Source organism: Lutra lutra, chromosome 16 (genome assembly GCF_902655055.1).
Source record: "Lutra lutra chromosome 16, mLutLut1.2, whole genome shotgun sequence".
NCBI lineage: Eukaryota > Metazoa > Chordata > Mammalia > Carnivora > Mustelidae > Lutra > Lutra lutra.
This window is the reverse complement of record NC_062293.1, coordinates 5,655,752-5,682,530: the sequence shown is the minus strand read 5'-3', so window position 1 is coordinate 5,682,530 and position 26,779 is coordinate 5,655,752. Positions and strand designations below refer to the sequence as shown.

Here is a 26,779-nt window from a genome sequence, read left to right as displayed (position 1 = left end):
CAGTGGCTTAACTGACTGAGCCACCCAGGCGTCCCAATAAATAAAATTAAAAAAAAATTTTTTTTTGAGAGAGAGCACAAGCAGGGGGAGCAGCAGAAGGAGAGGGAGAGGCAGGCTCCCTGCTGAGGACCCCAGGATCATGACCTGAGCCAATGGCAGATGCCTAACTGACTGAGCCACCCAGGTGCCCTAACATTGTGTAAGTTTAAGGTGTACTCGCCTACCCACAGCTTTGGGTTGTATTGCCGTAGAAAGCGATAATTAAAACAGAGAGTTGATCATTTCATGGCCAGGTTGACTAGCAAGATATTGTAACAATATACATTACAATAAAAAATACTATAAAAACATACAAATTTCACCACAAGTCTCAGCATTAATAAATTTTATTATTGTAGCTAATGGAATAGGTGAGAAATGGCACCTCTGTGTCAGTTTTAATTTAATGTTCTTTGCTTATTAGTGAGCTTGAACCCTTTCCCCAAAAAACTATTTCCTAATCTTCAGTTTCTTCTTGTGTGAACTGTGTGCTCATGTTCTCTGATGCTCTGGTCCATCTTTTCAAAGAGCCTGGGAGTGCCTGGAGGTCTGTCTGGAACTTTGACACCACAGAGAAATTTAACCATTGGCAGGATATGGATCCCAACATTGATTTCTGGCAAGGGATTCTAATTCTGATTGAAGTGTTCAGTCAACTTAAAGGAACTTCAGCTCAGGGATCTTCAACGATCACCATTTCATCCTGCCACCTTTACTTTCTTTTTTCTTTTTTAAGATTTTATTTGAGGGGCCCCTGGGTAGCTCAGTGGGTTAAGTGTTGTCTTTGGCTCAGGTGGTGATCCCAGGGTCCTGGGGTGGGCTCCCTACCCAGCAGGGAGTCTGCTTCTCCCTCTCTCTCCGCCCCTCCCCCTGGTCCTGCTTGTGTGCTCTCAAATAAGGAAATAAGATCGTTTTAAACATTTTGAGAGGAGAGGGAAAAAAAGAGAGTGAGGGCTGGGAAAGAGGGGGAGGGAGAAGGACAAGTAGACTCCACGCTGAGTGCGTAGTGTGATGCGGAGCTCGATCTCAGGACCCTGAGACTGAGACCTGAGCGAAATCAAGAGTCAGATGCTCAACCCAGTGAGCCACCCGGGCGCCCCTCATCCTGCTGCCTTTAAACGAATGGTTGGGTGTAAAGGCCAGCACCAGGAGGGGGGATGATCTGTGCAGGGGGAGGAATGTGTTTCAAAATCTATGTCAGTCCCGAGGAGTTCCTTAGGCTCTCTGACTCATGTCTCAGATCTGCATCTAGAAGACTGCGAAGTCTCATAAACAGTGAAGAATGTTTTCTGGAGGATGGTTTCTTCAGTGATTTGCTCTAAATTGGCCATTCTGAGGCTTCAGGAGCTAAACAGAAGTACCTTGGTATGAGAACTGACACTGTATGAGGTTCAGGGTGGAGAGACCTAGGAGTCATCCCTCCTCTTCCTCCACAGATCTTACGTCCCAGCAATCACTACCTTTCGCCTAGTCTACCCGCTAAATATCCCTTCAGTACATCTACTTTTTTTTTTTTTAAGATTTTATTTATCTGACAGAGAGAGACACAGCGAGAGAGGGAGCACAAGCAGGGGCAGAGGGAGACGGGGAAGCAGGCTTCCCGCTGAGCAGGGAGCCCCACGCAGGGCTTGATCCCAGGACCCCGGGATCATGACCTGAGCTGAAGGCAGCTGCTTAACTGACTAAGCCTCCCAGGTGCCCCCCAAATGAGTAATTTAACAAGTGCCAATCAGACCATGGTACGCTATTGTTTAAAACCCTCCAAGAGAGATGCCTGACTTGCTCAGTGGGTAGAGTATGCAACTCTTGACCTCAGGGTCGTGAGTTTGAGCCCCACATCGAGGGTAGAGATTACTTACAAAAACAAAACAACCTTCTAAGAGCTTTTCAGTGCCTTTAGAATAAAACCTCAACATCTGCGATGTGTTGCAGAAGACCCCGCAAGAGCTATTATGCACCCCCCGTCCCCCCCCGCCCCCCCTTCCCGCCATGCCTCTTGCTTTCTCTCCAGCACTCTGCTCTCTCCCTTCTCTGATCCGCTCATGCAGGAATCCCCTTCAATTCCTTGGTCTCCTGTCACATGCCTCCTCCCCCTCTGCGGTGCCTGTTTTCATTCCTTTCGTCCAGCTAACTTGTAGTCATCCTTCAGATTTCAGCCTAAATATTACTTCTTGAGGAAAGCCTGCCCCAGCCGCCCAAGATGCCCGGAGCCCATTAGTGATGCTGGATCGCACTCTTCTGATGATGGAATTCTTTATTTGTGTAACACCTTGTCTCGTCCATTAGACTATTAGCAACTTACAGTAGGATGTCGTTGGTCAGTTTCCAAAGGGGTTTGTTCCAGGCTGATTTAACCTTTGAAACAAGTTTCTTAATGACATTGACAAATGACAAATGACATTGAAATTTTCAGCGGCATCTCTTAAATATTCCACAGGGTCACAAAACATGAAGCAGTGGTTGTCTGTCGGCTGTCACAGCTCCGGTGAAGTCACTAGGTGTTACTACGCTGGTGAGTATAGAAGAGACATCACACTGGAGAAGAAGAAGAGCTTCTTCCCGGCAGATTCAATAGCTAAATGGCAGAAAAGTGTCACAGGGACCAGACCATTTAGTGTGGAAGGGCTCCCCTTCTCCTTCTCTTTTCCCTCGCCTGTCCCTCTCCTTTTGTTTTAAGGAGAGAACTATGAGTGTTTATACAGCTGGGGGGGAAAAGGAGCAGACAGAAAGGAGGCAAATGAAGGTGCTAGAGAAAGCATAATTGAACAGCAGCTCAGTTATTCCACATTTATCAGACATCTGCAGTGTGCCAGGCACTTCATTAATCAATAGTGACACAAAGATGAATAAGACACAGTCCTTGGACTCGAGGGACTCACAGGAAGAGAAATGACACGCAAATAGATAATGCTATTAACTATATGAAGCCTAGTGACAGATATGTCCAGTCTCTATACAGAATCACATGCGAAGGAATATTAGTTGGCATCTAAAAATAATCGCAAAGCAACTTCATTTTTTTTTAAAAGATTTTATTCATTTCTTTGACAGAGACAGATCACAAGTAGGCAGAGAGGCAGGCAGAGAGATAGGAGGAAGCAGGCTCCCTGCTGAGCAGAGAGCCCGATGTGGGGCTCGATCCCAGGACCCTGAGATCATGACCTGAGCTGAAGGCAGCGGCTTTAACCCACTGAGCCACCCAGGCACCCTGCAAAGCAACTTCAAATCTCATTGCAATCTCTTGAGGAAGATGCCAAAGGGGGAATTACATAGATGATATATAAGAAACCTTCTTCTTGGGGTGCCTGTGTGGCTCAGTGGGTTAAGTGATTGCCTTCGGCTCAGGTCATGATCCTGGAGCCCCAGGATCGAGTCCCTCATCAGCTCCCAGCTCTGCGGGGAGTCTGCTTCTCCCTCTGACCTTCTCCCCTCTTGTGCTCTCTCTCTCTCAAATAAATTAAATCTTTTAAAACAACAACAACAAAAAACCCATCTGCTCTCATCAGCTGGAAATTCCTCTTCCTATCCAAAGTAAACCAAATTATTCAAGACTTGGCCCTTCAATCCTACCTTTTTCCTATTATTCTGATGATCTGGGAACCTAACAGGCACAGACAGAACCTTCCTTAGCAGGTGAAAGGAAAAGAAGAGACTGTGAATACTCACACATGATCATTATTGCTATTACTATTAGTATTTATGGCATGATAGATCTTCTTTATTGTAATTTTTAAATTTAAAAAAAATTTTTTTAAGATTTTATTTATTTATTTGACAGACAGAGATCACAGGCAGGCAGAGAGGCAGGCAGAGAGAGGAAGGGAAGCAGGCTCCCTGCTGAGCAGAGACCTGATGCAGGGCTCGATCCCAGGACCCAGCTTTAACCCACTGAGCCACCCAGGCGCCCCTATTGTAATTTTTTAAAAAAGATTTTTTTTTTAAGATTTTATTTATTTATTTGAGAGAGAGACAGTGAGAGAGAGCATGAGCAAGGAGAATGTCAGAGGGAGAAGCAGACTCCCCATGGAGCTGGGAGCCCGATGCGGGACTCGATCCCGGGACTCCAGGATCATGACCTGAGCCAAAGGCAGTCGTCCAACCAACTGAGCCACCCAGGCATCCCTAAAAAAGATTTTTATTTATTTAAGTGATCTGTACACCCAATGTGGGGCTCAAACTTACAGCCCTGAGATCAAGAGTAACATGATCTCCTGACTGAGCCAGCCAGGCATTCCAGTTTTATTGTAATTTTAATTTTTTAAATATTTATTAATTATTTTTAAAATATTTTATTTATTTGAGAGAGAGAGAGAGAGAGAGAGCACAAGCAGGGCGGCAGAGGGAGAGAAACAAGAGGTTCCACGTTGAGTGGGGAGCCTGACAGCAGGCTCGATCCCAGGACCCTGAGATCATGACCTGAGCCAAAGGCAAAAGCTCAACTAACTGAGCCACCAGGCACCCCGTTTTTATTTTTTTAAAATATTTATTTATTTGGTGGGGGGCAGAGGGAGAGAGAGAATCTCAAGCAGACTTTCTCCTGAGCCCAGAGCCTGACTTGGGGCTTGAGGCCATGACCCCGAGATCATGACCTGAGTCAAAATCAAAAGTCAGATGCTTAACGTATTGTACTACCCAGGTGCCCCTTAAGTTGAAGTATATATATACACCTATATATATTTCATATACACATATGAATTACATGTGTATATTTCATATACACATATGGATATATATGTAACATATATATTATATATATAATAATGAATTATTATTACTATCTTCCTGTCAAAGACAAAAAAACGATGTGTTAAGGGAAGCGATACAGTTATCTGAGGGAATGAGGAGCAAACAGAGAGGACCATCATCAAGGGTGATAGGGAGTTAGCCAGGAAGAAAGGAGGGGAGAGGCATTTCAGGCCCAGTGAACAGGATACGCCGAGGCCTGGGGATGGGAGATAGCATGTGAGGCTGAGGCGGGCGGGAGGGACTGAGGATATACATGGGGAAAGGAAGAGCGGTCTGTGTTTTTTGGAGGAATGTTAAGGAGGAACTAGAAGTAGGTGAGAAATCTCCACTGGAAGGCCTTGGTTTCTGCATGGAGCTTATTATTTTTTTAAAGATTTATTTATTTATTTGAGAGGGGGGAGGGGCAGACGGTGAGGGAGAAAGAGAATCTCAGGCCAGCTCCACGGTGAGCGCAGAGCCCAAAGTGAGGATTGATCCCACGACCCTGAGATCATGATCTGAGCTGAAATCAAGAGTTGACTGCTTAACTGACTGAACCATCAAGGTGCCCCTTGCCTCAAGGTTATTTTCGTGCGGAGACAGAAGAGGCTCCAGAAAAATAAAGGATTTGCTAGACAGCCATCAAGACATGGCCACAGGGACCTCAGAGCTGCAAAAAATCTTGCCAGAGTGAACTCAGACTAGGTGCACTGGCCTGTCTTGACTTGATTGGATTTACTTCTTCAGCAACGTTTTATGGCCGGGGGTATGGACAGAGGGGAAGGTCAGAGGGTGGAGGACCGTAGCACAGCCTCTGAAACTGGTAGGCACAGAGTTTAAGTTTGTTGAGTCACGTCCTAAAACCCAGTGGAGCAGAGAAACGAGTGTGGCCAGAGGCGACTGGGGTACAAGGTGGAGCAAGGCAGGATGACTATGTTACATTTGTTTACCTTCCATTGTAGCCATGGAAACCTTCGGGGATCAAGGGGAAAGACACATGGCACAGGCAATTGGCTAGTTCAGTCCAGCAAACATTTACCTGGTACAGGCTCGGAGTAAGGTGCTCTGGGGTCTGTCAGGATAAGTCAGCTGCCTTTAGGGTGCTTCAGGTCTTAAAAAATAATACCGTACAAAGCATTACTTTTGTGAAGGCGGCGATGGAGACACAAAGAGACATAGCACTGCAGAGAGAGAATTTCAATGACTGAAAGCCAGGGAAGGCTTTGGGGCAGAGAGCATTGGAGGTGAATTTCAGCATGGCCATGTATTTGAAGGTTGGCTTTATTGGTAGGTAGGAATCTTCAAAGGGTAGGAACCTTTTGGGCGAAAGTGCAGAGGTGGAGGGCCCCAGATGCACAGATTAGAACATTTAGGAGATGGTCAATTTATGTGGCTACAGGAATAGCTTGGCCTGTGGGGAAATAGCCTGGAAACATATGTCTGAGTTGATTTATGAGGGACTTTGAATGTCCGGCAGAGAGCTCTCGAGATTTCCCTGTAGAGAGATACACCCATTTGCAAAGATAAACTGCAGATTTTTGAGTGGAGAAAGGTGACATGATTCTATCACTGTTGTAAGCACCCCTACAACTGTTGAAACATACAAGATTAGGTACCAAAATAGCTTCCTGTTCAGCTGAAAAGAGAGATTTTAATTACATAATTAAATTCATTAATAGGGGAAAGGGATTCTTCCTTCCCAGGGCCAGCCATGACCCCCTTCCGATTTTATAAACAGATTGAAAAACAAGACGCAAAAAACCAAGGCTCCAGATTTCCATCTCTGGGAAAACTGAAGTAAATACTGACACAGGCTTGTTTTGTTTTCCCAAGAGAGCTCTCCCAAGCGATTTCTCTAATTATCTAGAAAAAAAATTTTTTTTTAAAACTTGTTTTTCCCTTTAGAGTACAGCTGAGCTGAAGGGAAAACTGAAGTATTGCCTTAGGTTCTCCAGCTTTGGTTTGGCTGCAGTATTAGTCCCTGAGGGACGCTCTCTGAGGTCTCTAAGCTAGGTGTCCCTAGATGTTTGCTCACAGCAACAAGAGGGGCGCTTAGAAGAAGTGGGAGATACTGGCGTTCTACAAAAGGGCTGATTTTAAAAGAAAAAAGGCGGCTTGGGCGCGGTTCTATCGTTTAGTAAATACGTAGGAAAAGTAATTGAGGTGGAAGCCGTTGCCTTCGCCTCTCGTCGGGACCTCTGCACCTGAAAGCGTCAGAGCAACACACCCATGGAGGGACAGTGGGTCCCTACTCTCCCGCCCTCCTCACTCGGCCTTTAATTCCGCCAGGCTCCCAGAGGGACTGTTTCAGCTACAGCCTAGAGCGCCCCACAGCCAATAAGAAGCCAGGACTCTCCACTCGTCTCGGATTTCCACCAATCGGCGTCCAGAACTTTAGCCTGCTAGCGGCGTCTTGGTTGTCAGAGAAGGGAGGCAAGCCCCCTTAGAGTTGCCAGCAAAGGACATGGCCGCGGCCCCTGGAGGAGGGGACGCGAAGTGAGGAGGGGGCAGGGAGGGAAGAGGACGCGGGAGAGGAAGACAGCCCCCCGGGCCCCGGTAAGTACGAGAAGGCCCGTGGCCCGAAGCAAGGGGAGCAGGGAAGCAAGGGGGCATGGGGCTTGGCCTTCCACGCCCTCTGGATGCTTGGCCAAGGAGAGAGGAGTCTGGGGTCTGCACCCAAGAAATGGCCCCGGGGGATCTCTTCGAAAGGGGAGTCAAGGAACGGGCTCTTGCCTCCAGCTCCTGGCCGTTTCCTTTCCCCAGGTGCTTACACCTGCCCTTGGGGCCTGGCTTGGCACCTTGGGGGTCCCACGTCAGATCGAAGCCTCCTGCCAACAATGAATCCCTGTCCCGAGGTTGTGGTGTCTGGGCCCTGGTTCAGGGGGCTTCCAGCGCCGATGCCCAGCATACTTACGGGCCTCTGGGGTCCCGCACCCCCCGCCCCAGTTCAGACCGTTGTGCCCCTTGCGAGCTCTCAGCTGCTGCCGGGGCCCTCGTGCTGACCCTGTCCAGGCGGATGGAGCCGAAGGGCCTTAAACCTGAGCGGCGACGGTGCAGTCGGATCGAGCCCTGCCTTTTTTTTTTTTTTTTTCCCCCTTCCGTCTTTCCACAAACGTTTAAAGACTCCTTAGAAGCAACTGTAGGAACATACTTGTCATCCTGCAAACCGACTGATGTGCTGTGCGCTGTGCCGTCCTTTCCCTGCCGCACACGCCTAAAGTCCGGTCTGGCAGCCCCTCGCGCGGCGCGGTGCGAGCCCCTGCCCGCTGCCCGGGGCCAGATGCCAGGGAAACCCTGCCCTCCTTTCATTGGTGTGGAACCACAGGCTGCCCTTCGGCGTGTTCGTCGGTTTGGTCACGTGCTGCTACATCCCACCTCTCTTCCGAGTTTTTGTGTGGCTCTAGGGGAAAAAAGGAGGGAGCTTTGTACGGAATCTAGTTTTCTGCAAGCCTGTGATTTTTGCATCAGAGGAGATCAGAGTTTTCTCATGCTTTGTCCAACACACACCGCTTTAGCCACATACTTCAGTCATCCCCCGGGTCTTCTGGGACTGGTGGAAATGGGGAGGGAGGAGTTTTCACGTTTTTATTTCAGGAAGGCGGAGAATAACTTTTGGGAGAGGCAAAGGGGCAGGGCCAGGGTCACCTGGAGCCAGGACTGAATTCTGAAGTCCAGATTCACAAGTTCTTTGTCCACCGGATCAGTCGTTTTCTAGGTATGACTGAGAAGTCAAGTTCCTTAACTTCTCTGAGCTTCTTGTAGAGTGATCTCTTGCATTAGAGCTAGGATGTGGAGGCTCTCTGTCTCTAGGTATATATATAGCAAAGGAGGCTAGCTCTTACTAGGTTCATGCATTCCTTATATGTAAGTAACCAGCATGTAGATCCCTGGCTGGTTTCTTGTATTAATATTTGTTGTGGTCTTTCTATATATTTGGGGGTGAAATGATTTCATTGATTCTCATTTGAGAGGGCAGAAAGGCAGGGAGTCAGAGCAAGGTAGCCTTTTCTTCCATTTTGGGGGGGGAACAATTGTAATGTTGTTGTAGTGTTATTAATGGGGTGGGTTTTGTATAATAACAGTGTGGAGGCAGAAAGAGCTTGAGAACCACGGAAGGAGGAAGAAATACCATTCTGGTGTGTCTTTATGGTAATCTTGGGAAAAGAAGGGCTGCCCTTAGTATTCTAAGAGGTAGTTTACAATTTTTTAAAAAATGCAATGACACAGGTAGAAGTTCATCATCTAGAATCCAATAAAAATGGTCCTTGGAATAAAAAAGTTTGCAAATCACTCTACAAATCAGAACACATCAGAATGTAGCCTGTTATTAACCCTGGAACAGGGGCAGCATGTCCAAATAAAATCACAAATTCTCTGAAGTCTTATTTTAGCTGGTGTGTTAGCTTTAACTTCCTTGTTCACTGCTTCTTTTTGTTACAACTTCAAATAGAGAAACTGGTGGATACCACGGAGCAGTTCTTCACGAGGGAGGCGAAGTACAAACCATCCCCTCGATAATCAGCCGCCAAATAATTGAGAGTTAACTGCCCTTGAACTTCCCCATCCCCTACCCTGCCCCCTGTTTTTGTGGTGACCCGACATCAGAAGATTAGGCCGGGAGAGCCAGGGCTGGGCGGTGAGATGGAAGAAAACAGAAAGCCCTTCACATTTCTATTTTGAGGAGTTGCTAGGGAGTGCCAGCTCCAAGTGTTGAGAATCAGCCTTTTGGAAAGCTTAACTCCTGCTGAACTAATGAGAAGCAAAGGTCACGATCCTTTTGGTTCTTCCCCACTGCTCTTTCCCTAATGTTGGGCTTGGGAAACAATTTCTATAGGGAAGGGGAGGGCGCTCATGTAAATACTACCTACATGGGAGGCTTTCTTGAACCTTACCTTGTGAGTGGAGGATGAACTCTTACAACCAGTCCGAGCTGGAAAGACACAGCCTCGAAATCCATCGCTGGTGTCCAAGTGAGAAGGTTCTAGGTCATGGTTGCCACTTCTCCACTGGTAAATGTGTGTCAGTATTTTTTATCTTGTTATTGTGTCAGTGATGTTTCCTTGAGAGTGTCTTTCTTTACCTAGAAGCTAGCCTCCTTTAAAACTATTGTTCGAACCCTGGTTTCCAAGCCTGGATCGGTTTCTTAGTAGCACAGGTGAACTAAAGGGTAGGCCAAAGCTGTAGCAGGAATGTTTTTCTTCCGGAACTGACCCGCCAGCCAAAATGTGTGGTTTGGTGATCAGGGGTTTGTGTAATGATAAGCTTTGCCTGTGACTGCTGAGACGGTAGTAAACAGCGCTGGTCACGTGGCGCAGCAAGGAGGGTAAGGGCCGGCTTTAGAGCCGCCAGGATGCCTGCCCCAGGCTGGGCCCATCACACGCTGATTGCTTTGGGTTTCCCTAGCCCCAGAGACCCAAGTGGTGGAGGAGCCGGGGGTGCCCAAGGAAAGGAGACCCTTTCAGGGCTTCAGGCAGCCTTTGGGAAACCAGAAATCTCAGAATAATTATATGAACCCAGTTTTCTTAATTTCAGGATCCTTTTGAGAATGAGGTGCATGACAGCAATATTCCTTAGTAGGGAGGTGAACAGAAAATATTGGGAGAGGGCTCCTGGGTGGCTCAGCGGGTTGGGCCGCTGCCTTCGGCTCAGGTCATGATCTCAGGTCCTGGGATCGAGTCCCGCATCGGGCTCTCTGCTCGGCAGGGAGCCTGCTTCCCTTCCTCTCTCTCTGCCTGCCTCTCTGCCTACTTGTGATCTCTGTCTGTCAGGTAAATAAATAAAATCTTAAAAAAAAAAAAAAAAAAAAAAAAAAAAAAAAAAAAAAAAAAAAAAAAGAAAATATTGGGAGATACTGGGAAAAGATATACACTGGAGAGAAACTCAAAGGTGTGTTTAAAAGAGCATCGATATCCTTAAAGGGGAGAATATTGTTCAGTCAGGTAAGCCAGAGCTAATGGCTTATTCAGAATCAGAAGTTAGTGATTTTTTGTTATTGTAGTAAAATACACATAACAAAAAATTGACCGTTTTAACCAATTTAGTCCATAAACACTGGTGTGCAGCCATCCGTACCGATCTAGCTCCAGAACTTTTTCATCTGCCCAAACTGAAACTCTGTCCCCATTAGCACTACACCCTCATTCCCCCTCCTGTCCCCAGGGCCGCGCAACCACCATTCTACTTGTTGCCCGTGTGAGTTTGCTTACTCCAGGAACCTCAAATAAGGGGAATCCTACAACGTCTGTCCTTAGTGTAAGGTCATTAAGGTTTATCCGTGTCATAGCAAATAGCGGCATATTCTTCCTTTTTAAGGCTGAGTAATATTCCTTTGTATGTGTGGATCACATTTTATTCATCGATTTGTCTCTGGATGGACACTTGGGCTGCTCCTGACTCTTGGCTATTGTGAATAATGCAGCTATGAACGTAAGTGTCTGCATAGGTGTTGGAGTCCCTGTTTTCACTTCATTTGGACATATATCCAGAAGTGACAGGTTGCTAACTTTCTAAAGATCCATTTGATACATTCACATGCTTTGAAAATCAAAAGGTACAAAAATAGATACAGTCCAATTTCTCCCCGCGATACAGTCCAATTTCTCCCCGCCTGCTCTTGTCCCCAGCCACTCAGTTCCAACCTAATAATTATTTTTTTTTTTTTTGGTGGTTTGTGCTTTTGGTATTAAAGAGATCTAAACCAAAGCCACCGAGATTGTCTCCTATCTTTTCTTACAGTCTTACATTTAGGTGTAGGATCCATTTTTTAGTTAATTTTTGTATAGAGTGCAAGCTGTGTCTCCCAAGTTCTTCTTTTTTTAATCTGATGGTTCGATTTTTCCGATGCAGTCTGCTGAAAAGACTACCTTTTCTCCATCGAACTGCCTTTGCAGCCTTCTCAAAAATCAATTGGCCATATATATCTAAATCTATTTTTGGATTTTCTATTACGGGGTCAATACCACATTGCCTTGATGACTGTAGTTTTATTAACCTTGAAGTCAGGTGGTGAAGACCTTCCAAACTTTCTTCTCTTGGGTTACTCTGTTCTAAGTGGGACTGAGCATCTTTTTTTTTTTTTTTTTAAGATTTTATTTATTTATTTGACAGAGAGAGAGATCAGAAGTAGGCAGAGAGGCCGGCAGAGAGAGAGGGGGAAGCAGGCTCCCTGCCGAGCAGAGAGCCCGATGCGGGGCTCGATCCCAGGACCCTGGGATAATGACCTGAGCTGAAGGCAGAGGCTTAACCCACTGAGCCACCCAGGCGCCCCTGGACTGAGCAACTTTTCATGTGTAGTAGCTGCTGGATTTCCCGATCTCCTTGTCTCTCAGGGTTAGAAGACATCGCAAAAGGTTATCTCTTATTTGCTACCTAATGTATTATCTCCATAATTTCCCAACCTCTGCTTGGATCCGTGCAGTGCCTGGGAACTCATTGCCCCTCAGGGCAGCCTGTTCCATTTTTGTTTTTTATACAACTCTAATCATGTAAATTCATGTTGAATCCCGGTCTGCCCCCCTGGTGTAAGTCATTGATAAAAATATTGATTAGGACCCACCAAGGATGGAACCCTGAAGCTTATTATTAACAACCTCCCTCCAGCTGAACATCAGTCCATCAGTTAGTTCCCTTTGGGCACAGCGACTCAACTGAGTACCGTCCACCCCATTGTGTTTTCGGTGGAAAGCACAGCTAATGAATATGGTGTTGGAAGGAATTAGAAGGGCAGCGAACTCCTCAGCTCGCCCTCAACCTGAACCTTGGGCGCCCTCTTAGCTCTTCCTGATGCTGGTTCTGAACTTGGCAGTAGGAAGCATCCATCCCTTTGTTTCCATGGCTACTATGCTGCCTCTGTCTAGAGACTCGTCATGGCAAAAAGATTACTATAATTTTCTTCTACTTTTTCTGCTTGTAATTTCTTTCCTTCCCCCGATCCATTCTCTACCCTCTTAAAATACTGGGACCCCCTCAGGAACCTCCAGGGACTCCCCAGGGTCACTTTGTTTTGGCCTTCATTCATCTGTGCATTTTGGTCCCTGACTCCCCGCTCAGTGTCGCTTCATTTCTTCTGACTTAATTCTGCTCTAATTGAACATATTAGATTACCATCTTTTTCTGGGGTGGGGGGGAGCTTGAACTCACGACCCTGAGATCAAGATCTAAGCTGAGATCAAACGTCAGATGCTTAACCAACGGAGCACCCAGGCGTCCCGAAAAAACCATCTTTCAAAAAGGCTCCCTGCTTTTCTTCCTTGGTGCCTTTGTTGAGATTTCTAGTTCTTGCTTTGGGTGGTTCTCCCTCTTCTCCCTCTAAAGCTTTCCTAAGTGCACTCTGTGGGCTTTGGAGGTGGCTGCTGCTGCTGCTTCTTTTTCTTCTTTTTAAGATTTTAATTATTTAAGGGCACCTGGGTGGCTCAGATGGTTAAGCATCTGCCTTTGGCTCAGGTCATGATCTCTGGGTCCTGGGATTGAGCCCCACATCGGGCTCCCTGAGGCATTATTTCCACAGGATAAAATGCACCTACTTAAGTATACAGTTCAAAGAGTTTTGACAAATGTATCTACCCTTGTAACCAGCACCCCAGTCAAGGTTTTGAACAAAAGACCCCTGTGCCCTTGGCAGTCTTTCCCTCCTGGTGACCCCAGGTAACCCCTCATCTGCTTATTGTCACGATGGATTAATTTTGCCTGTTCTAAGTTTTATGGAAATGGAGTCGTATGCTGTGTGCACTTTTGTGCTCCTTTCACTCACCAAATGTTTTTGAGATTCAACCACATTGTCATGTGTTTCAGTACCTCATTCCGTCTGGTTGCCGGGCAGAATTCCATTGTATGGGTATACCACAGTTCATTCACGTGTGAATGGACGCTTGGATCGTTTCCAGCTTGGGGCTGTTTTGAATAAAGATGCTATGAACATTTGTATACAGTTCTTTTTGAGGAAGTATGTTTTCATTGCTGGGACATCTAGCGAGTGGATACTCCACTTTAAGAGAACCTGCCAAAATGTCTTCCAGAGTGGGTGCACCCGTGATGTTCCCACCAGCAGTTTCTGAGCTCCTGTCCTCACCAAGAGGAAATATGGTCAGTCTTTTCCATTGTAGTCATTCTGATGGGTGTGTACGGATACTGGGGGCACTTGGGTAACTCAGTGAGTTAAGTATCCGACTCTTGATTTCGGTTCAGGTCATGATCTCAGGGTTATGGGATCAATATATTAATATAAATGTTAGGGGCACCTGGGTGGCTCAGTGGGTTAAAGCCTCTGCTTTTGGCTCGGGTCATGATCCCAGGGTCCTGGGATCGAGCCCCGAGTCGGGCTGTCTGCTTGGCGGGGAGCCTGCTTCCCTTCCTTTCTCTCTGCCTGCCTCTCTGCCTACTTGTGATCTCTGTCAAATAAATAAATAAAATCTAATATATATATATATATATATATATATATATATATATATGTTAGCATTTAACTTAATTATTTAAACATTAAATGTTAATATTAATATTGAGTCTTCCAACCCATGAACATGGCATATCTCTCCATTTATTTAGGTCTTGAATTTCTCTCAACAATGTACAGTCCTTACATATTTGTTTTTAAAAGCCTTTCCTGGGGCGCCTGGGTGGCTCAGTGGGTTAAGCCGCTGCCTTCGGCTCAGGTCATGTTCTCAGGGTCCTGGGATCGAGCCCCGCGTCGGGCTCTCTGCTCAGCGGGGAGCCTGCTTCCTCCTCTCTCTCTGCCTGCCTCTCTGCCTACTTGTGATTTCTCTCTGTCAGATAAATAAATAAAATCTTTAAAAAAAAAATAAAAGCCTTTCCTAAGTAATAACTGTATTTCAACATAGCATATAGGAATTTTGTATTTTGACCTTATAACTTGTAACATTGCATACTTATTTATTCTATCTCTTAGAATTTTTCCCATATGAGCTAGTCTTCTGCAAATAAAGACTGTTTTACGTATTTCTTTGCAATCTCTATACCTTTCATTTATTTTTTCTTCTCCTTATTTATTTATTTTTTTTAAAGTAAGCTCCAGGCCTAGCGTGGGGCTTGAACTCATGACCCCAAGATCAAGAGTCCCATACTCTGCCTGCTAAACCATCCAGGCACCCCTTTTCTCCTTACTTTTGAGTCTTTATTCTTCACCTAGGTGGCACTTTGTTCATATTTCTTGTTACCTGGTGATAGTAATGGCAAGTATTTAGTAAGACTTATTATATGCTAAATACTGTACTAGATCCTCTGCTAATAATATTTTATGTTATTCTTGTTGCTTCTTTGTGGAATAAGCATCATTCTCTGAACGAAGACACTGAGGCCCAGGGAGACAAGTAATTTGCCAAGGGCATCTGATACATGCTGGAGCCAGGATTTGAACCAGGGGTATTTGAATTTGAACCCTGTGCTTCATCTCACAACGGACCAGGGGTAGAACTGGCCCTTTAAGGGTCTAGCTCCTGGTTTCAGATCAGACAGTTGAGGACCGCTCTTTCCCAGAATCCCACGTATGGAGTGATGGGAAAACAGAGACTCTTAGAGAAATGTCCTGCTCCTGGCTGCCCTCTCTGAACGCTGTGGTTCCAGCTGGCCGCAGAGTTATTTCACTCCTGTTGTGCTGGGAGAAGGAGCCAAGCGCCATCCCCATCTGGCTTCTGGTGCCTTGCCCTGTGTGGCCACTACCTCATCTAGCCCCTGGTGGGAGGGGGTGCTCAGGGACCTTGAGCTGAGCTCGTAAACAGGGCCTGGGCCGCGTGAGTCAGAGCGGCCTTGGGGAGCCGTGGATTGTCTTCTCAGGATCTCGTTTCAGTCGGCTGCCAAAGACCAAATGTCACAGCGTTTCGAGGCTGCTTGCAGTGTCACTGTCTGTCTGACCCTCTGTGGCTAGCTCACTCCGCTCCGAAAGCCCTGGCTGCGGACCCCCGGGGGTTGGGAGAGATGTGGAAGTGCCAGCCCATGAGGGCAGCACTGGGGACGCCTTCCAAGGAATGATGTGGGGTTTTGGAGTGGGATCGGTGGCCGCGGAGCCTTGGCGTCCTGGCTGGGGTCTCTGGACACAGCTTTTTTTTGTTCCTAGACTGCTCTTTTATGGGTCAGTTCTCCTGGGTGTCTGACCAGCTCCACTTTCCGAGGCTTTGCTGCAGGCCCCAGAAAGCACCGCCCCCCACCCCAGGTTAGCGCCTTCTCCCCAAGCAGTCCCTGGGCCCCAAACCAGATTACTCAGAGGCACTCTACCCAAACCCTCCCTGGCCTGAAAATCTTTTTTTTTTTTTTAAGATTTTATTTATTTATTTGACACAAAGAGAGAGATCACAAGTAGGTGGAGCGGCAGGCAGAGAGAGAGAGGAAAGCAGGCTCCCTGCTGAGCAGAGAGCCCGATGCGGGACTCTATCCCAGGACCCTGAGATCATGACCTGAGCCGAAGGCAGAGGCTTAACCCACTGAGCCACCCAGGCGCCCCATGGCCTGAAATTCTTTTTTTTTTTTTTTTTAAGATTTTATTTATTTATTTGACAGAGAGAGATCACAAGTAGGCAGAGAGGCAGGCAGAGAGAGAGAGAGGGAAGCAGGCTCCCTGCTCAGCAGAGAGCCCGATGCGGGACTCGATCCCAGGACCCTGAGATCATGACCTGAGCCGAAGGCAGCGGCTTAACCCACTGAACCACCCAGGCACCCTGGCCTGAAATTCTTAAAGTGTGTCTACTGCCCCGGTGGACGGGGGAGGGTCAGGGGGTGTATGGGGAGGTAGGGCTAGTCTTCACTTTCCAGATTGTTGTCACATTGGTTCAGCCATCCAGGTAGGTATCTGCCCAGGTGCCCCTCGAGTGCTGCTCTGTCAGCAAAGCACTCGGGAGCCGGGAGGCTCGACGGCCCGTGGGCCTGTGTGTATGCGTGTGTGTGTGGACGTGTGTGTGCGTGTCCCAGTTTACCTTGATGCTGACCTTTGTTTATTTTTTTTATTTTTTTTAAAAAGATTTTATTTATTTATTTGACAGAGATCACAAGCAGACAGAGAGGCAGGCAGAGAGAGAGAGGAGGAAGCAGGCTCCCCGCCGAGCAGAGAGCCCGATGCGGGGCTTGATCCCAGGACCCCGAGATCATGACCCAAGCCGAAGGCAGAGGCTCAACCCACTGAGCCACCCAGGCGCCCCACCTTTGTTTACTTTTAAAATTAATTAATTAATCGTTTTCCTAATCTTTACCTTTTTTTTTTTACATTTTCATTTATTTAAGTAATCTTGACACACCCAGCTCGGGGGCTCGAACTTAAAGTTGAGCCAGCTGGGTGCCTCTAATCCGCCCGAAGCTGAGGGCCTGCGGAAGCTGTGCTGCCAGGACAGGTCTGGGGGGCTCCGGTGCCCCGGGCTCCAGTCTTTTCCACGTGCTGCTCTGCTGTGTAGGCAACACTGTCGTGTTTCTCAGCAACCTGGGCTGACGGGGTCTCTCCCTTCTTTCTGTCCAGATGCTGCAGCTGTGACAGAGTCACGGGGCCTTGTCCATGCTGGGGAGGAGCCTTCCTTTTGGGGGTGACCACCTTCACCTGGGCATGCCTGCAGTACTCTGGGCCCATGGATCTGAAGGAGAAGCACACGGTAGGCCGTGGTCGGGGCCCGGATGGATGTTGTCTGTGCATCTTAGTTGGACTCTCTCTACTTCTGTTGGCCTGGGAGGTCCTCTTTTGGGGGCTTTAAACCAAAAGTGAGAGAGGGGGTGTGGCTCTGAGGATGGGGGTACAGGACGGTGATCCCCCCCAAGAGGGTACTGTTGCTGGGCTGGGAAGCCCTCGGGGAACTGGGAGCACAGGGCGAAGGCCGGGGGCCGGTGAGCTCAGCGCTTGGGAGCAGTTGCTGATTTGGGTTGGCTCTGAGCCAGACTTCCACTTCTTGCCCAGGGGCGTGTAATTTCGTTTGTTTGGTCTTTGCTAGGGCTCTGCCCCAACCTGCTGAGGCATGTTGAGTACGGTTAGGCACCCTCTCTGTGGTTGGGGACGAGCTCCCCAGTCAGACTCCAAACACAGCTGCGTAACCAGCTGGAGGTGAGCAGCCAGGAGGCCCAGGCACCGGCCAGGTGGGCACCGTCCTCCCAGCCTGACGCAGGTGCGCCTCCCGGCCTCCAGGTGCGCTGCCCTCCCCTGGCTGTCGATTTGCTGGCAGAGTGTCCTCCTTCCGTGACGAAGACTGTCCCAGGGGAGGTCCTTCCAACATTTGCCTGGGCTTCTGGCACGGCTTCGTGAGGGTCCCTCTGTCTCTGATCTCCTTCCTCCACTAGCTGTCAGAGAAAGGTATCTGAAATGCAGGGCTGACCTTTTGTCACCTCTGCTTAAAAGTCACCAGTGGCTCGCACCGCCTACTGAAACGTGGAGTGTGGCCGGCGAAGCTCACCATCATCCCGCTGCTGCCCTTGGGCCCCACGACCCCACCTCCCCCGCCTTGGCCTTTAGGACACGTGACGCATCCTTCTGAATGCTTTAGAATTTGGGCCCGCTGTCCACATTTCGGCTCCTACTTTTTCCCGGACGAACTCTTCCTGTTCTTTCCTCACCACGCGTCGCCTTCTCCTGACAAGCCCTCCTCCCTCCCCAGATGTTTCTCCTTCCAGCATTCACAGTATCTGCCCCTCTGTATTGAAATAATCTGCCTGTCCCACCTCGTCCCAGTGTCCCTGGCTCCTAGCGTAGAGCCTGGCAGGCAGCACGGTTTCAGTAAATATTTATCAGTCTGAACTTACGGACAGCGATCTTTCCGCCAAAGAGATCTTAGAAGGTCTGGAGTGGGAGCTGTGGGTCCACATGCTGGGTCCCTGGGGTGCCTGGCTTCCTGCTGACTGGCTCAGCCGCAGGCTTCCTGTGCCTCTGGACCAGCTGTGGAACGGGCTTGGAGGCCTGAACCTGAAGGAGGCGCGTGCGGCCTCCTGTTCACTGATCTGCAGGTGTCTTTCCTGTAAGTGATTGGCACAGAGGGAACCAGCGACCTTGACTTCTCCCCTAGCCTGGGTGCAAGGCTGCCACGTCTCATTGCCAGAGCTGTTCCCTACCAGGGGGCACCCCCCCACCCCCAGAAGCTCTCCTATTTACTGTGTGATGCGGTGGCCTGCCTGGGTGAGGCTGAATGTCTCAAAAACAGGACAGTACTGTCCTCCGGTTCCAGCCTTGTTGCTGAAACACCACTTCCTAGTGAGTTGGGGAAACAAAGTTCTGTGAACCAGCTTCTCTCTCAAGCCTGAGGAACAACACTTGGGTGCCCGGGATGGATAGCTCTCAGGGGTCAGTTTTGCTACAGGATTTTTCCTCTCCTCTTGGTTGTTTTGGAGAGATGAGTCCTGAGCTAGACATATCACCGGCTGTATTCACAGAATACGTCCTTGGGGTTGGGGGAGCTCTGGGCCCTGTGGAGGTCGCCCCCGCTTGGAGGGGCTTACAGTCCAGCTGAGGAACTAATAGTACAAGCAATTAAGAGATAGAACCGGGGGGCGTCTGGGTGGCTCAGTGGGTTAAAGCCTCTGCCTTTGGCTCAGGTCATGATCCCAGGGTCCTGGGATCGAGCCCCACGTTGGGATCTCTGCTCAGTGGGGAGCCTGCTTCCCTCCCCCACAGCCCTGCCACCACCTGCCTCTCTGCCTACTTGTGATCTTTCTCTGTCAAATAAATTAAAAAAAAAAAAAATCTTTTTTTTTTTTTTTTAAAAAGAGAGATAGATCCAGACAGGGTTTTTACTGGAAGTGGCTTGTGAGCTGTACACATGGGCTTCCCCAGATTACCCCCGTGGCCTCCAACAGTTCAGGCTTCTTGGAGGCGTGGGAATGAAGAGAGCTGGATGGCGGAAGTTGATTGAAAGGGGCCTCTTGGGCCCTGGCTGTAGCCCAGGATCAGCGTGGCTGTCACTGGTTGCTTTTCTGCTCCCCCCCTTGGTGACCTCCTAGTCCTCCCGTGTCGCTGTCAGGGCCTCCTCTCCTCAGTCCCCGGTCCCCTGTGGTGGATGTGCTGTAGCAGTGAGCGTCCGGACTTCTGTTTCTTGGGTGCACTGCCCTGCTTTGCACGTGCTGAGGTGGGCAATGTGGGAACGGGAGGGTGGGAGTCCTGCAGAACCCCCAGGTTAGACCCCGTGAGCTCTTCTTTCCCGGGCCTATCACGCAGGAGGGGAGTTTGCTCAGTTGTGATGCCCACAGAGCAGGGCCTTTGTAGAAAGCTAAGGGGAGGTATGTCCCGGAGCAGGGGCCACGGACTGCAGCCCACTGCGTGGCTGAACCCTCCTCCCTGGGGCCTGCACCTCAGGGATACCGCCTGCCCTTAAGCTCTGGACTGCCCGGCCCCTCCTGTCCTGCTCCTGTTCAGATCAGGATTTGGCAGAGGTGGGCTGGGGGGCCAGGGAGCTGTGCTAGAGGAGGGGGAGAGGCTTGAACTCAGCGGAGGCTCTCTCCCCTTCCCTGCCGCTGGTGATGGTGGAGATGGTGGAGACGGTGTTGTCGGTGTTGCCTGGGAGACAGGGCCCTAGAGAACGGTGCTCAGGCTCCAACCTGCGCTCTCTCGTGGCTGGACCTTCTGGGCTGCTTCCTGTCCCATAGGGTTTTGCAGCCCCTTCCTAAGGATGGCCTGGACATAGGCTGAGAAGTTTCCAGTCTACTTCCAGGGACACCTGTGTGTCAAATTTGGGCTTCCAGAGTGACACACAGGCTCTCTTGGCTGCTCCTGGAGCCCCAGGTCACTGGGCGGGAGTGGAGGCCCCAGGTCCAGGGGGTCTCCTGTCCCAGAAGCTCTTTGGCAGGTGTGTCTAAGTGTGACCATGCGTGTCTCAGCTGCTGGCTGAGCTCTGCTGTTGGGGGTGCCCCCCCCCACCAAGCAACCTGGTGGGAAGGTGTTAGGTCTTAGGTATTGGAATCCTCAGAAGCCCTTTCTGCCTGCGGGCTTGCCCCCCTTCTGCTGGAGTCTTCCACTGGTTTCTTCCGCTGGTTTCCGGCCCCCTGCTCTGCCTCCTAGAAGTCCCCGCTCCAGGCTTCTCAGTTGCCAGTCCTTCCCCCTCCACGCTGGATGTGCTGCTGCTATTAATAACGGGCAAGTCCCCCCCCTTCCCGCAGCTACAAGTGTGGGAAGAGCTGCTGCTGGCCTGCTTCCATCCTGGGAGCCTCGGAGGGATGTCGGGGTGCTCTCTACCTTGCCTGGACTTGGGGCCGAGGAGGGGTGGTCTGGGGAGAGAACCCAGGCAGTCCTGGGTACCACTGTTGCCCTCGGGCTCCCCCCCCCACCACTGGTGCAGGTGTCCATCCTCTCACCCATCCATGGCCTCTGATGAATGGGCCAAGCTCCTGGGCATCTGCCCCGGGCGCAACTGCAAACTTTCTCCCCTCAACCCGGCTCCGCCCTCCCTCCTGCCTGCCTCTCTCTCCCTCCCACAGCGCTGTTGCTGCACTGCCTCCTCCTCCCTCCCTAAATCTGCAGCGTGACTGGAAATAGGCTGAATTAATCAGCAGCCTGAAGCTCCAGTCTGCACGGATCCTCTGCAGGCTCTGGCTCCTGGCTCCCACGCTCCCCGGCCCCCTCCCCTTTTTTCCTCTCGCCTCTCTCTCTTCTCTCTGTTCCTGCCTCTTGTCCTCTCTCCTTAAGGGTGGTGTTGGAAGTTCTATAGTTGACTCCTTGTGGCTCAGACTCTACCCCATGCTCTTTAAGCAGACAGAGCTATGGATGCCCCACCAGGGCAAATGCACCAAAGTGAGTATGCTGACTTGGTTTTATGTTTTGTTGCAAACGCCTTGTTCTCTGCTTTGTGTGCAAGGTTTTGGGCTCAGCAGTTGCCACACGTCTTGAGGATGGGTGCTGAACCGGAGGCAGCTCAGATTACAAGGTAGCTAGGACGGAAGAAGGAGGCTGAGAATGGGAGCCAGGGTGCCTGGGTGTCTAGGGAGATGCCAGCCGGGTTCCCAAGTCACCCAGAGCAGGACTGGAGCCGCGTGTCCCAGTGTGGCATCCTGACGAGTTATGCTGGGACCTGGGTCTCTGTGCACAGGTGATGGGAAGCCCTGGGTCCGGATGTCAGCCCTCCTCAGGGCCAGTCGGGGGGCTACTTTTGGCTGGACCACATGGGTCCCTGAGATGGGAGCAGCCAGGGCCTGGCTGATTTCTTCTGCCGTTTGGGCGGCTGCAAGAGGAAGAAGATGGGGGGAGTGCCAAGGTCAGCATGAGCCCAGAAGAGGAAGAGGCTTGAGGCTTTGATTTGCCTGGCTGAAGACAGATTTGTGTCTGGCCAAGCTCAGAAGAGATTTATCGTGGCTACTGCAAGAGACCCAGCTTCAGTGACTTAGGCATTATGTTGGAGTCCAGCTTTGGGTCCCTACCCCATCTCCACTGGGTCAGAAAGCTGTGATGGTGGGGACCTGGTTCAGGGGCCAACCAGTTCTTTTTATTTATTTATTTATTTTAAACATTTTATTTATTTGCTTGAGAGAAAGAGTGAGCAAGTGAGTGCATAAGAGCTGGGAGGCAGAGGGAGAGGCAGACTCCCCACTGAGCAGAGAGCACAGTACTTGATCCCAGGCTTGATGCCAGGACCCCAGGATCATGAACTGAGCTGAAGGGAGATGCTTAACCTACTGGGCCACCCCGGCACCCCGGGGCCAGCCAGTTCTAATTAGCTCTCCGCTGTTGTCAAGGCTGAGGGTCACAGTCAGAATTTGTAACCTATCTACCTGAGCCTATGGGACCTGGATTCTGCTCCCCAAATCGGTGAAGTAGGAAGGAAACCGGCGGCCATGAGGACAGAGCCTGTGATGAGTCCTGAAGGATCTGGGGCTGGGGGGGTGGGGGCTCTTGGCTCTGGGCCACCTGGGAAACCTGACCAAGGGGGTGCAAGAGACTTGAGGGGCGTTGGCTCTGGAAAGGCTTGGGAGACTGCCCCAGACAGGCAGCGTCAGGCCCCATAGAACTGGCCCCGAGCAGTAGCGGAGTTCTAGCAATTCTCACTGGATAGATTGAGTTCTTTCCTCACCTTTTTGTTTATCTAAATCCCCATGCCCTCCAGTGTCCCCTTAAAAAAAAAAAAAAAAGATTTAATTAATTTGAGAGAGAGAGAAAGAGAGAGAGCAGGGGGCTGGGCTGGTGAGAAGCAGAGGGAGAGGGACAGCAGACTGCATGCTGAGCACGGGACCCATTGTGGGGCTTGATCCCACCACCCTGAGGTCATCATCTGAGCTGAAATCAGGACTGAACGCTTAACTGACTGAGCCTCCCAGGTGCCCCCTCTACCCCCACCCCCAGGGTCCCTCTTTGATGATGGAACAGGGAGGAGAAGCCCAGCTCACGATGGGCATCTGTGTCCGCATGTCCTGTGCCTGGGTTTCCTGGAGCCTCAAGTTACTTTGTTGGGTCCAACTGAGCCTGAGCATTTAAAACAGGGGGATGGGGGTCACTTTTACCTGCAAAGCAGTGGTGTAAGGGGAGAGGCAGGCTCAGGCTTCCCCTCTGGTGTGGAGTCCTGGCTTAGTCGTCACTCCTCACTCCAGGATCATGCTGGGAGGTGTCTGGCCTTGGGGTGGGGTGGGAGATTTTGAACATCTAAGAGGCAGGAACAATCTCTTACTGCCGCTGGGTACTGAGGGCTGAGGCAGTTTTTCTCTCGCTTCTTGGCCCCGTAGGCAAGAAAAGCAGACCTTCAGATGGCACGTGTGCGAGGCAGGTCCTTATCTCTCAAACCAACCCTGTGCATCCTGGCATGGTCTCCCCATTGGTGCCCAGCCTAATTTGCGTTTTGAGAAAGGCCGGCAGAGCCTGCTTGCCCCGGGTCCTTTTAAAATTTCCTTTGAAAAATGCTGAAGTTCCCCCAGGTTCCTAGGCTTTGGCTCTCACATCGCAGGGGGCGGGGAAGCACAATGAGAGAAGCAGTGATTTTTACTGGTAACAGGAAATCTGCCGGAGACAGGGTGACGTGTTGTTCTTCCGTGTCACTGAGGGGCCGAGGCCGTTAGAGGAGTGTGGCTGGGGCCCTGCAGAGTGGGCTGGCCCAGAAGACTGTGTCCTTGCCCCCAGGCCCTACCTGTACAGGCAGGCCCTTTCCTCTGGAGGCGTGTGATTACAGAGTGGCTACTTTTCTTCTGCTGTGCCATCTTTAATCGCCGGTCTGGAGCTGGTGTTCCTGGCCAGACACAACATGCGTGGGTAGATGCGCACAGTCAGCGGGCGGGCCTCTGCTGGCCCTGCCCCAGGAGCATCTGCCCCCTTTGGGCACACGCCTCCCACACTTGGACAGCAGCAGTGTGCAGGTGCTAGGAACTGGCGTGCAGAGAGAAAAAGTGGATCCCCTTCTGAGGCGGCGGATGTCAGGACAGCCACGGGGCAAGAGGAGGGGAGCTGCTGATGTCCAAAGTCTATAGGCCTGGTTTGCCGGGGCGGGGGGTCACCCTGGTTCCCTGGCTGAGCCTTTGCCTGCCTTCTGAGCAGGGTCCTCATCCCAGACCCAGTGGTTTCCCACGTGACCTGCAGCCCTTCTGGGATTTATCTGGCACCCCCCCCCGCCCCTTTCTCCTGCCCAATCCCCGGCTCCTGTCTCTTTGGCGCGCGCAGTCTTTTCACCTCTACAGGCCAGCCTTTCCCTGCCTCCAGGACATTTTCTCACTGCAGCGTTTCTGGAGGCCTGGCCCTGACAAGTCCTTCTTGGGAAGGAGAGAGAGCTTACGAAGTAGAGCCTGGGGGAGCAAGGGGCCGCAGGGACGGGCAGCATGGGAGGCCACGTGCGCCGTGGCTGTGCCCACCAGATCCTCTTCTTTCCTGGGTTGGGGGGAACGGGCATCACCGCCTGGACCAGCCCCTCAGACACAAGAAGGCCTCTGGTCCCCTTCTCCTTTCTTCCTCCCTGCCTCCCCTTCCATGTCAGGAGTCAGGGAGGCAGACGTACAGACCCTAACTTACCTGATACTCATTTGTTCTGGATCACAGCTTCTCAGGAAGGCCCCAGGATCTCTGCCAGAGGGAGGTGGAGGCTCTGGGGTGTTTACCCATGCTGGGGTGTGGGCCCCCTGCCCAGAGGGCCCTATCTTCCTGAGCTGAAATAACCTGTTATCCCCTCTGGGAAGAACCAGCTCTTATCTTCATAATCCCCCAAAGCCAGCATGGAGAGCAGGGATTAGGGGAGGTTTAGGCAAGGGATCTGGGAAGTCCTGAGGCCAGGCTCAGTCTGGAGCCCATCCTCATCCCACAAGCTGAGAAAGCTGGCAGTGGGCCCGTGTGGGGGCTCTGCTCAGGTACGTCCTACCAGGACGGGTCTGTGGTCACGGGACGCCACCCCAGGGCAGCAGCCCCTTCCAGTCATGGGGATGTGTGTCCTGTATGGAGACAGGCGCAGAGGAGGAAGTCTGGAATGTCGGTGGGCAAAACCAAGGAACCAGGGACAGAGGAGAGGGAGGAGAGGCGGGCCATGGGCTGAACTGGCCATGGTGTCACCAGCGTCAGCCAACCATGGTCAGGACTCCGTAGGTAACCCCAGCCCCTTTCTTGGTGCCCCAAGTCTAGGGCTTTTCTCCTCTTGCTCAGGAACCTTTCCTGGTAGGCGCTCACATCGGAGCTCTTGGGAAAGACCCAGTTCTCCACCAGCACTCCTTTCCTGGGGGGTGTTTTTTATTTCCCAGGACCCCCGACCTGGGGAATCTCTGTATCAGATTCAGTGTGTGCATTGGCCTCCCCTTCAGAAGCTTTCATTCGGTAGTTTTGGGGTGGGACCTGGACATCCACGTTTTTAGAAGCTCCAGGTATTTTGGCTGCGAACTCCGGGCTGCCAAGCCCTGATTAGCCTGTCGCTGGGGTCACTGGAGCTATGTGTGCACGCTCGTTCTTCCATTCGTCCAGCTGGTGGCCGTGGGCCCGCTGCTACGTGCCAGGCAGTCTCAGCAGCTGCTTAGAGGGATGTGGAGATGGAGGAGTTCAGTACCTGTGTTCAAGGAACTGGCAATCTGGTGGGAAAGCGAGGCAAGTCCACCTATAATGATAGTTCTCCACAATGCAGACCGGGAGCCAGTGCCCCGGGTGCACTCTCCCCGTAAGTACAGCCCTTACGGGGCTTGGGAAAATGTCCCAGAGCGGCTGACGTTGGAGCTGAGGCTTGAAGGGGAAGAGAGAGGTGTTTGGGGCCGGGAGCATGTTCCCGGGGAGGGAAACACGTAGAGGTACTTGCACCCGAGCTCGGAGAGCACGGCTTGCGTGGGGACTGGAGGAAACGCAGGAGAGGCTAGAGAAGCTGGTAGATCACAGGTCCTGCTCTGGAGTCTGGGCTCGACTTGAGTGATAAACGGGGTCAGTTGAGGCGGTGCGCTGCTCTGGCTGGATGTTGCAGTTGACTTGGAAGAGGATGACCCTGAGGAGTGGGAGGGGTTGGTGGTCATTGCAGGAGCGGGGCTGTCCAGCTGGGAGGGCCACGCTCCAGGGTTTTGGACGAATCCACTCCTAGGGGCCTGTGAAACAGCAGTGTGGCTGCGGAGTAAACAGGTCAGCATCGGGGCCGTGCCTGGAGTTAAACTTCAGGATCTGTAGCTTGGTGGTGTGGTGGGGAACTCCACAATGGTGGCCAAGGTTGTCCTGGAAACATACACGAATTTGTTAAGATGTCCTCGGGATGCGCTGTGGGGTGGATGGAGGGGAGTCAGTCGGAGAAGGAGAAGACGGGGTGAAGCCTGGGAGTGGGGCTGTCTGTAAGCAGAGGCCAGTCCAGGCTCCCACAGGACAGCGTGGGTGGTCCCCAGTGCCGCCCGCGACCACCCCATCCATGCTCTGTTCCGCTACCCTCGGTGACAGGAGAAGACAGCATCGCAGGTCCTTTCCTGAGGGTAGCTGTCCCTTGTCTGAGATCGAGTCCTTTCTGACGCCAGAGTGTCACGATATGGTCCCTTCTGTGAAATGGTGGAAACAGTATTTGGTGGTTTTTTTCTTAATGTTTTTACCTAGGAACAATGAAGAGCTAGTGTCTCCTTGTTAGTTCCTCCTTCCCACTTAAAAAAAAAAAAACAAAAAAAACCACCATTTCTCGGCTCCTGAAATGCCCAGATGGCAGCA

At 50.8% G+C, this 26,779-nt stretch overlaps 1 protein-coding gene across 6 annotated transcripts in view; it reads left to right on the top strand.

Moving 5' to 3' along the window:
* The first annotated feature begins 7,172 nt into the window (after nucleotides 1-7,172).
* TMEM94 (transmembrane protein 94) overlaps nucleotides 7,173-26,779 on the top strand; it is a 33,886-nt gene continuing 14,279 nt past the window's right edge. For 3 of the 6 annotated variants that reach the window (XM_047709031.1, XM_047709030.1, XM_047709029.1), the window contains exon 1: nucleotides 21,197-21,457. In XM_047709031.1, coding sequence (XP_047564987.1) covers nucleotides 21,404-21,457 — 54 coding nt within the window. In that variant the 5' untranslated portion in view covers nucleotides 21,197-21,403. Of the gene's footprint in view, nucleotides 7,321-17,218; nucleotides 17,349-21,195; nucleotides 21,458-26,779 lie in introns of those variants that run through there. The other 3 variants (XM_047709035.1, XM_047709034.1, XM_047709032.1) reach the window with 2 other exon arrangements.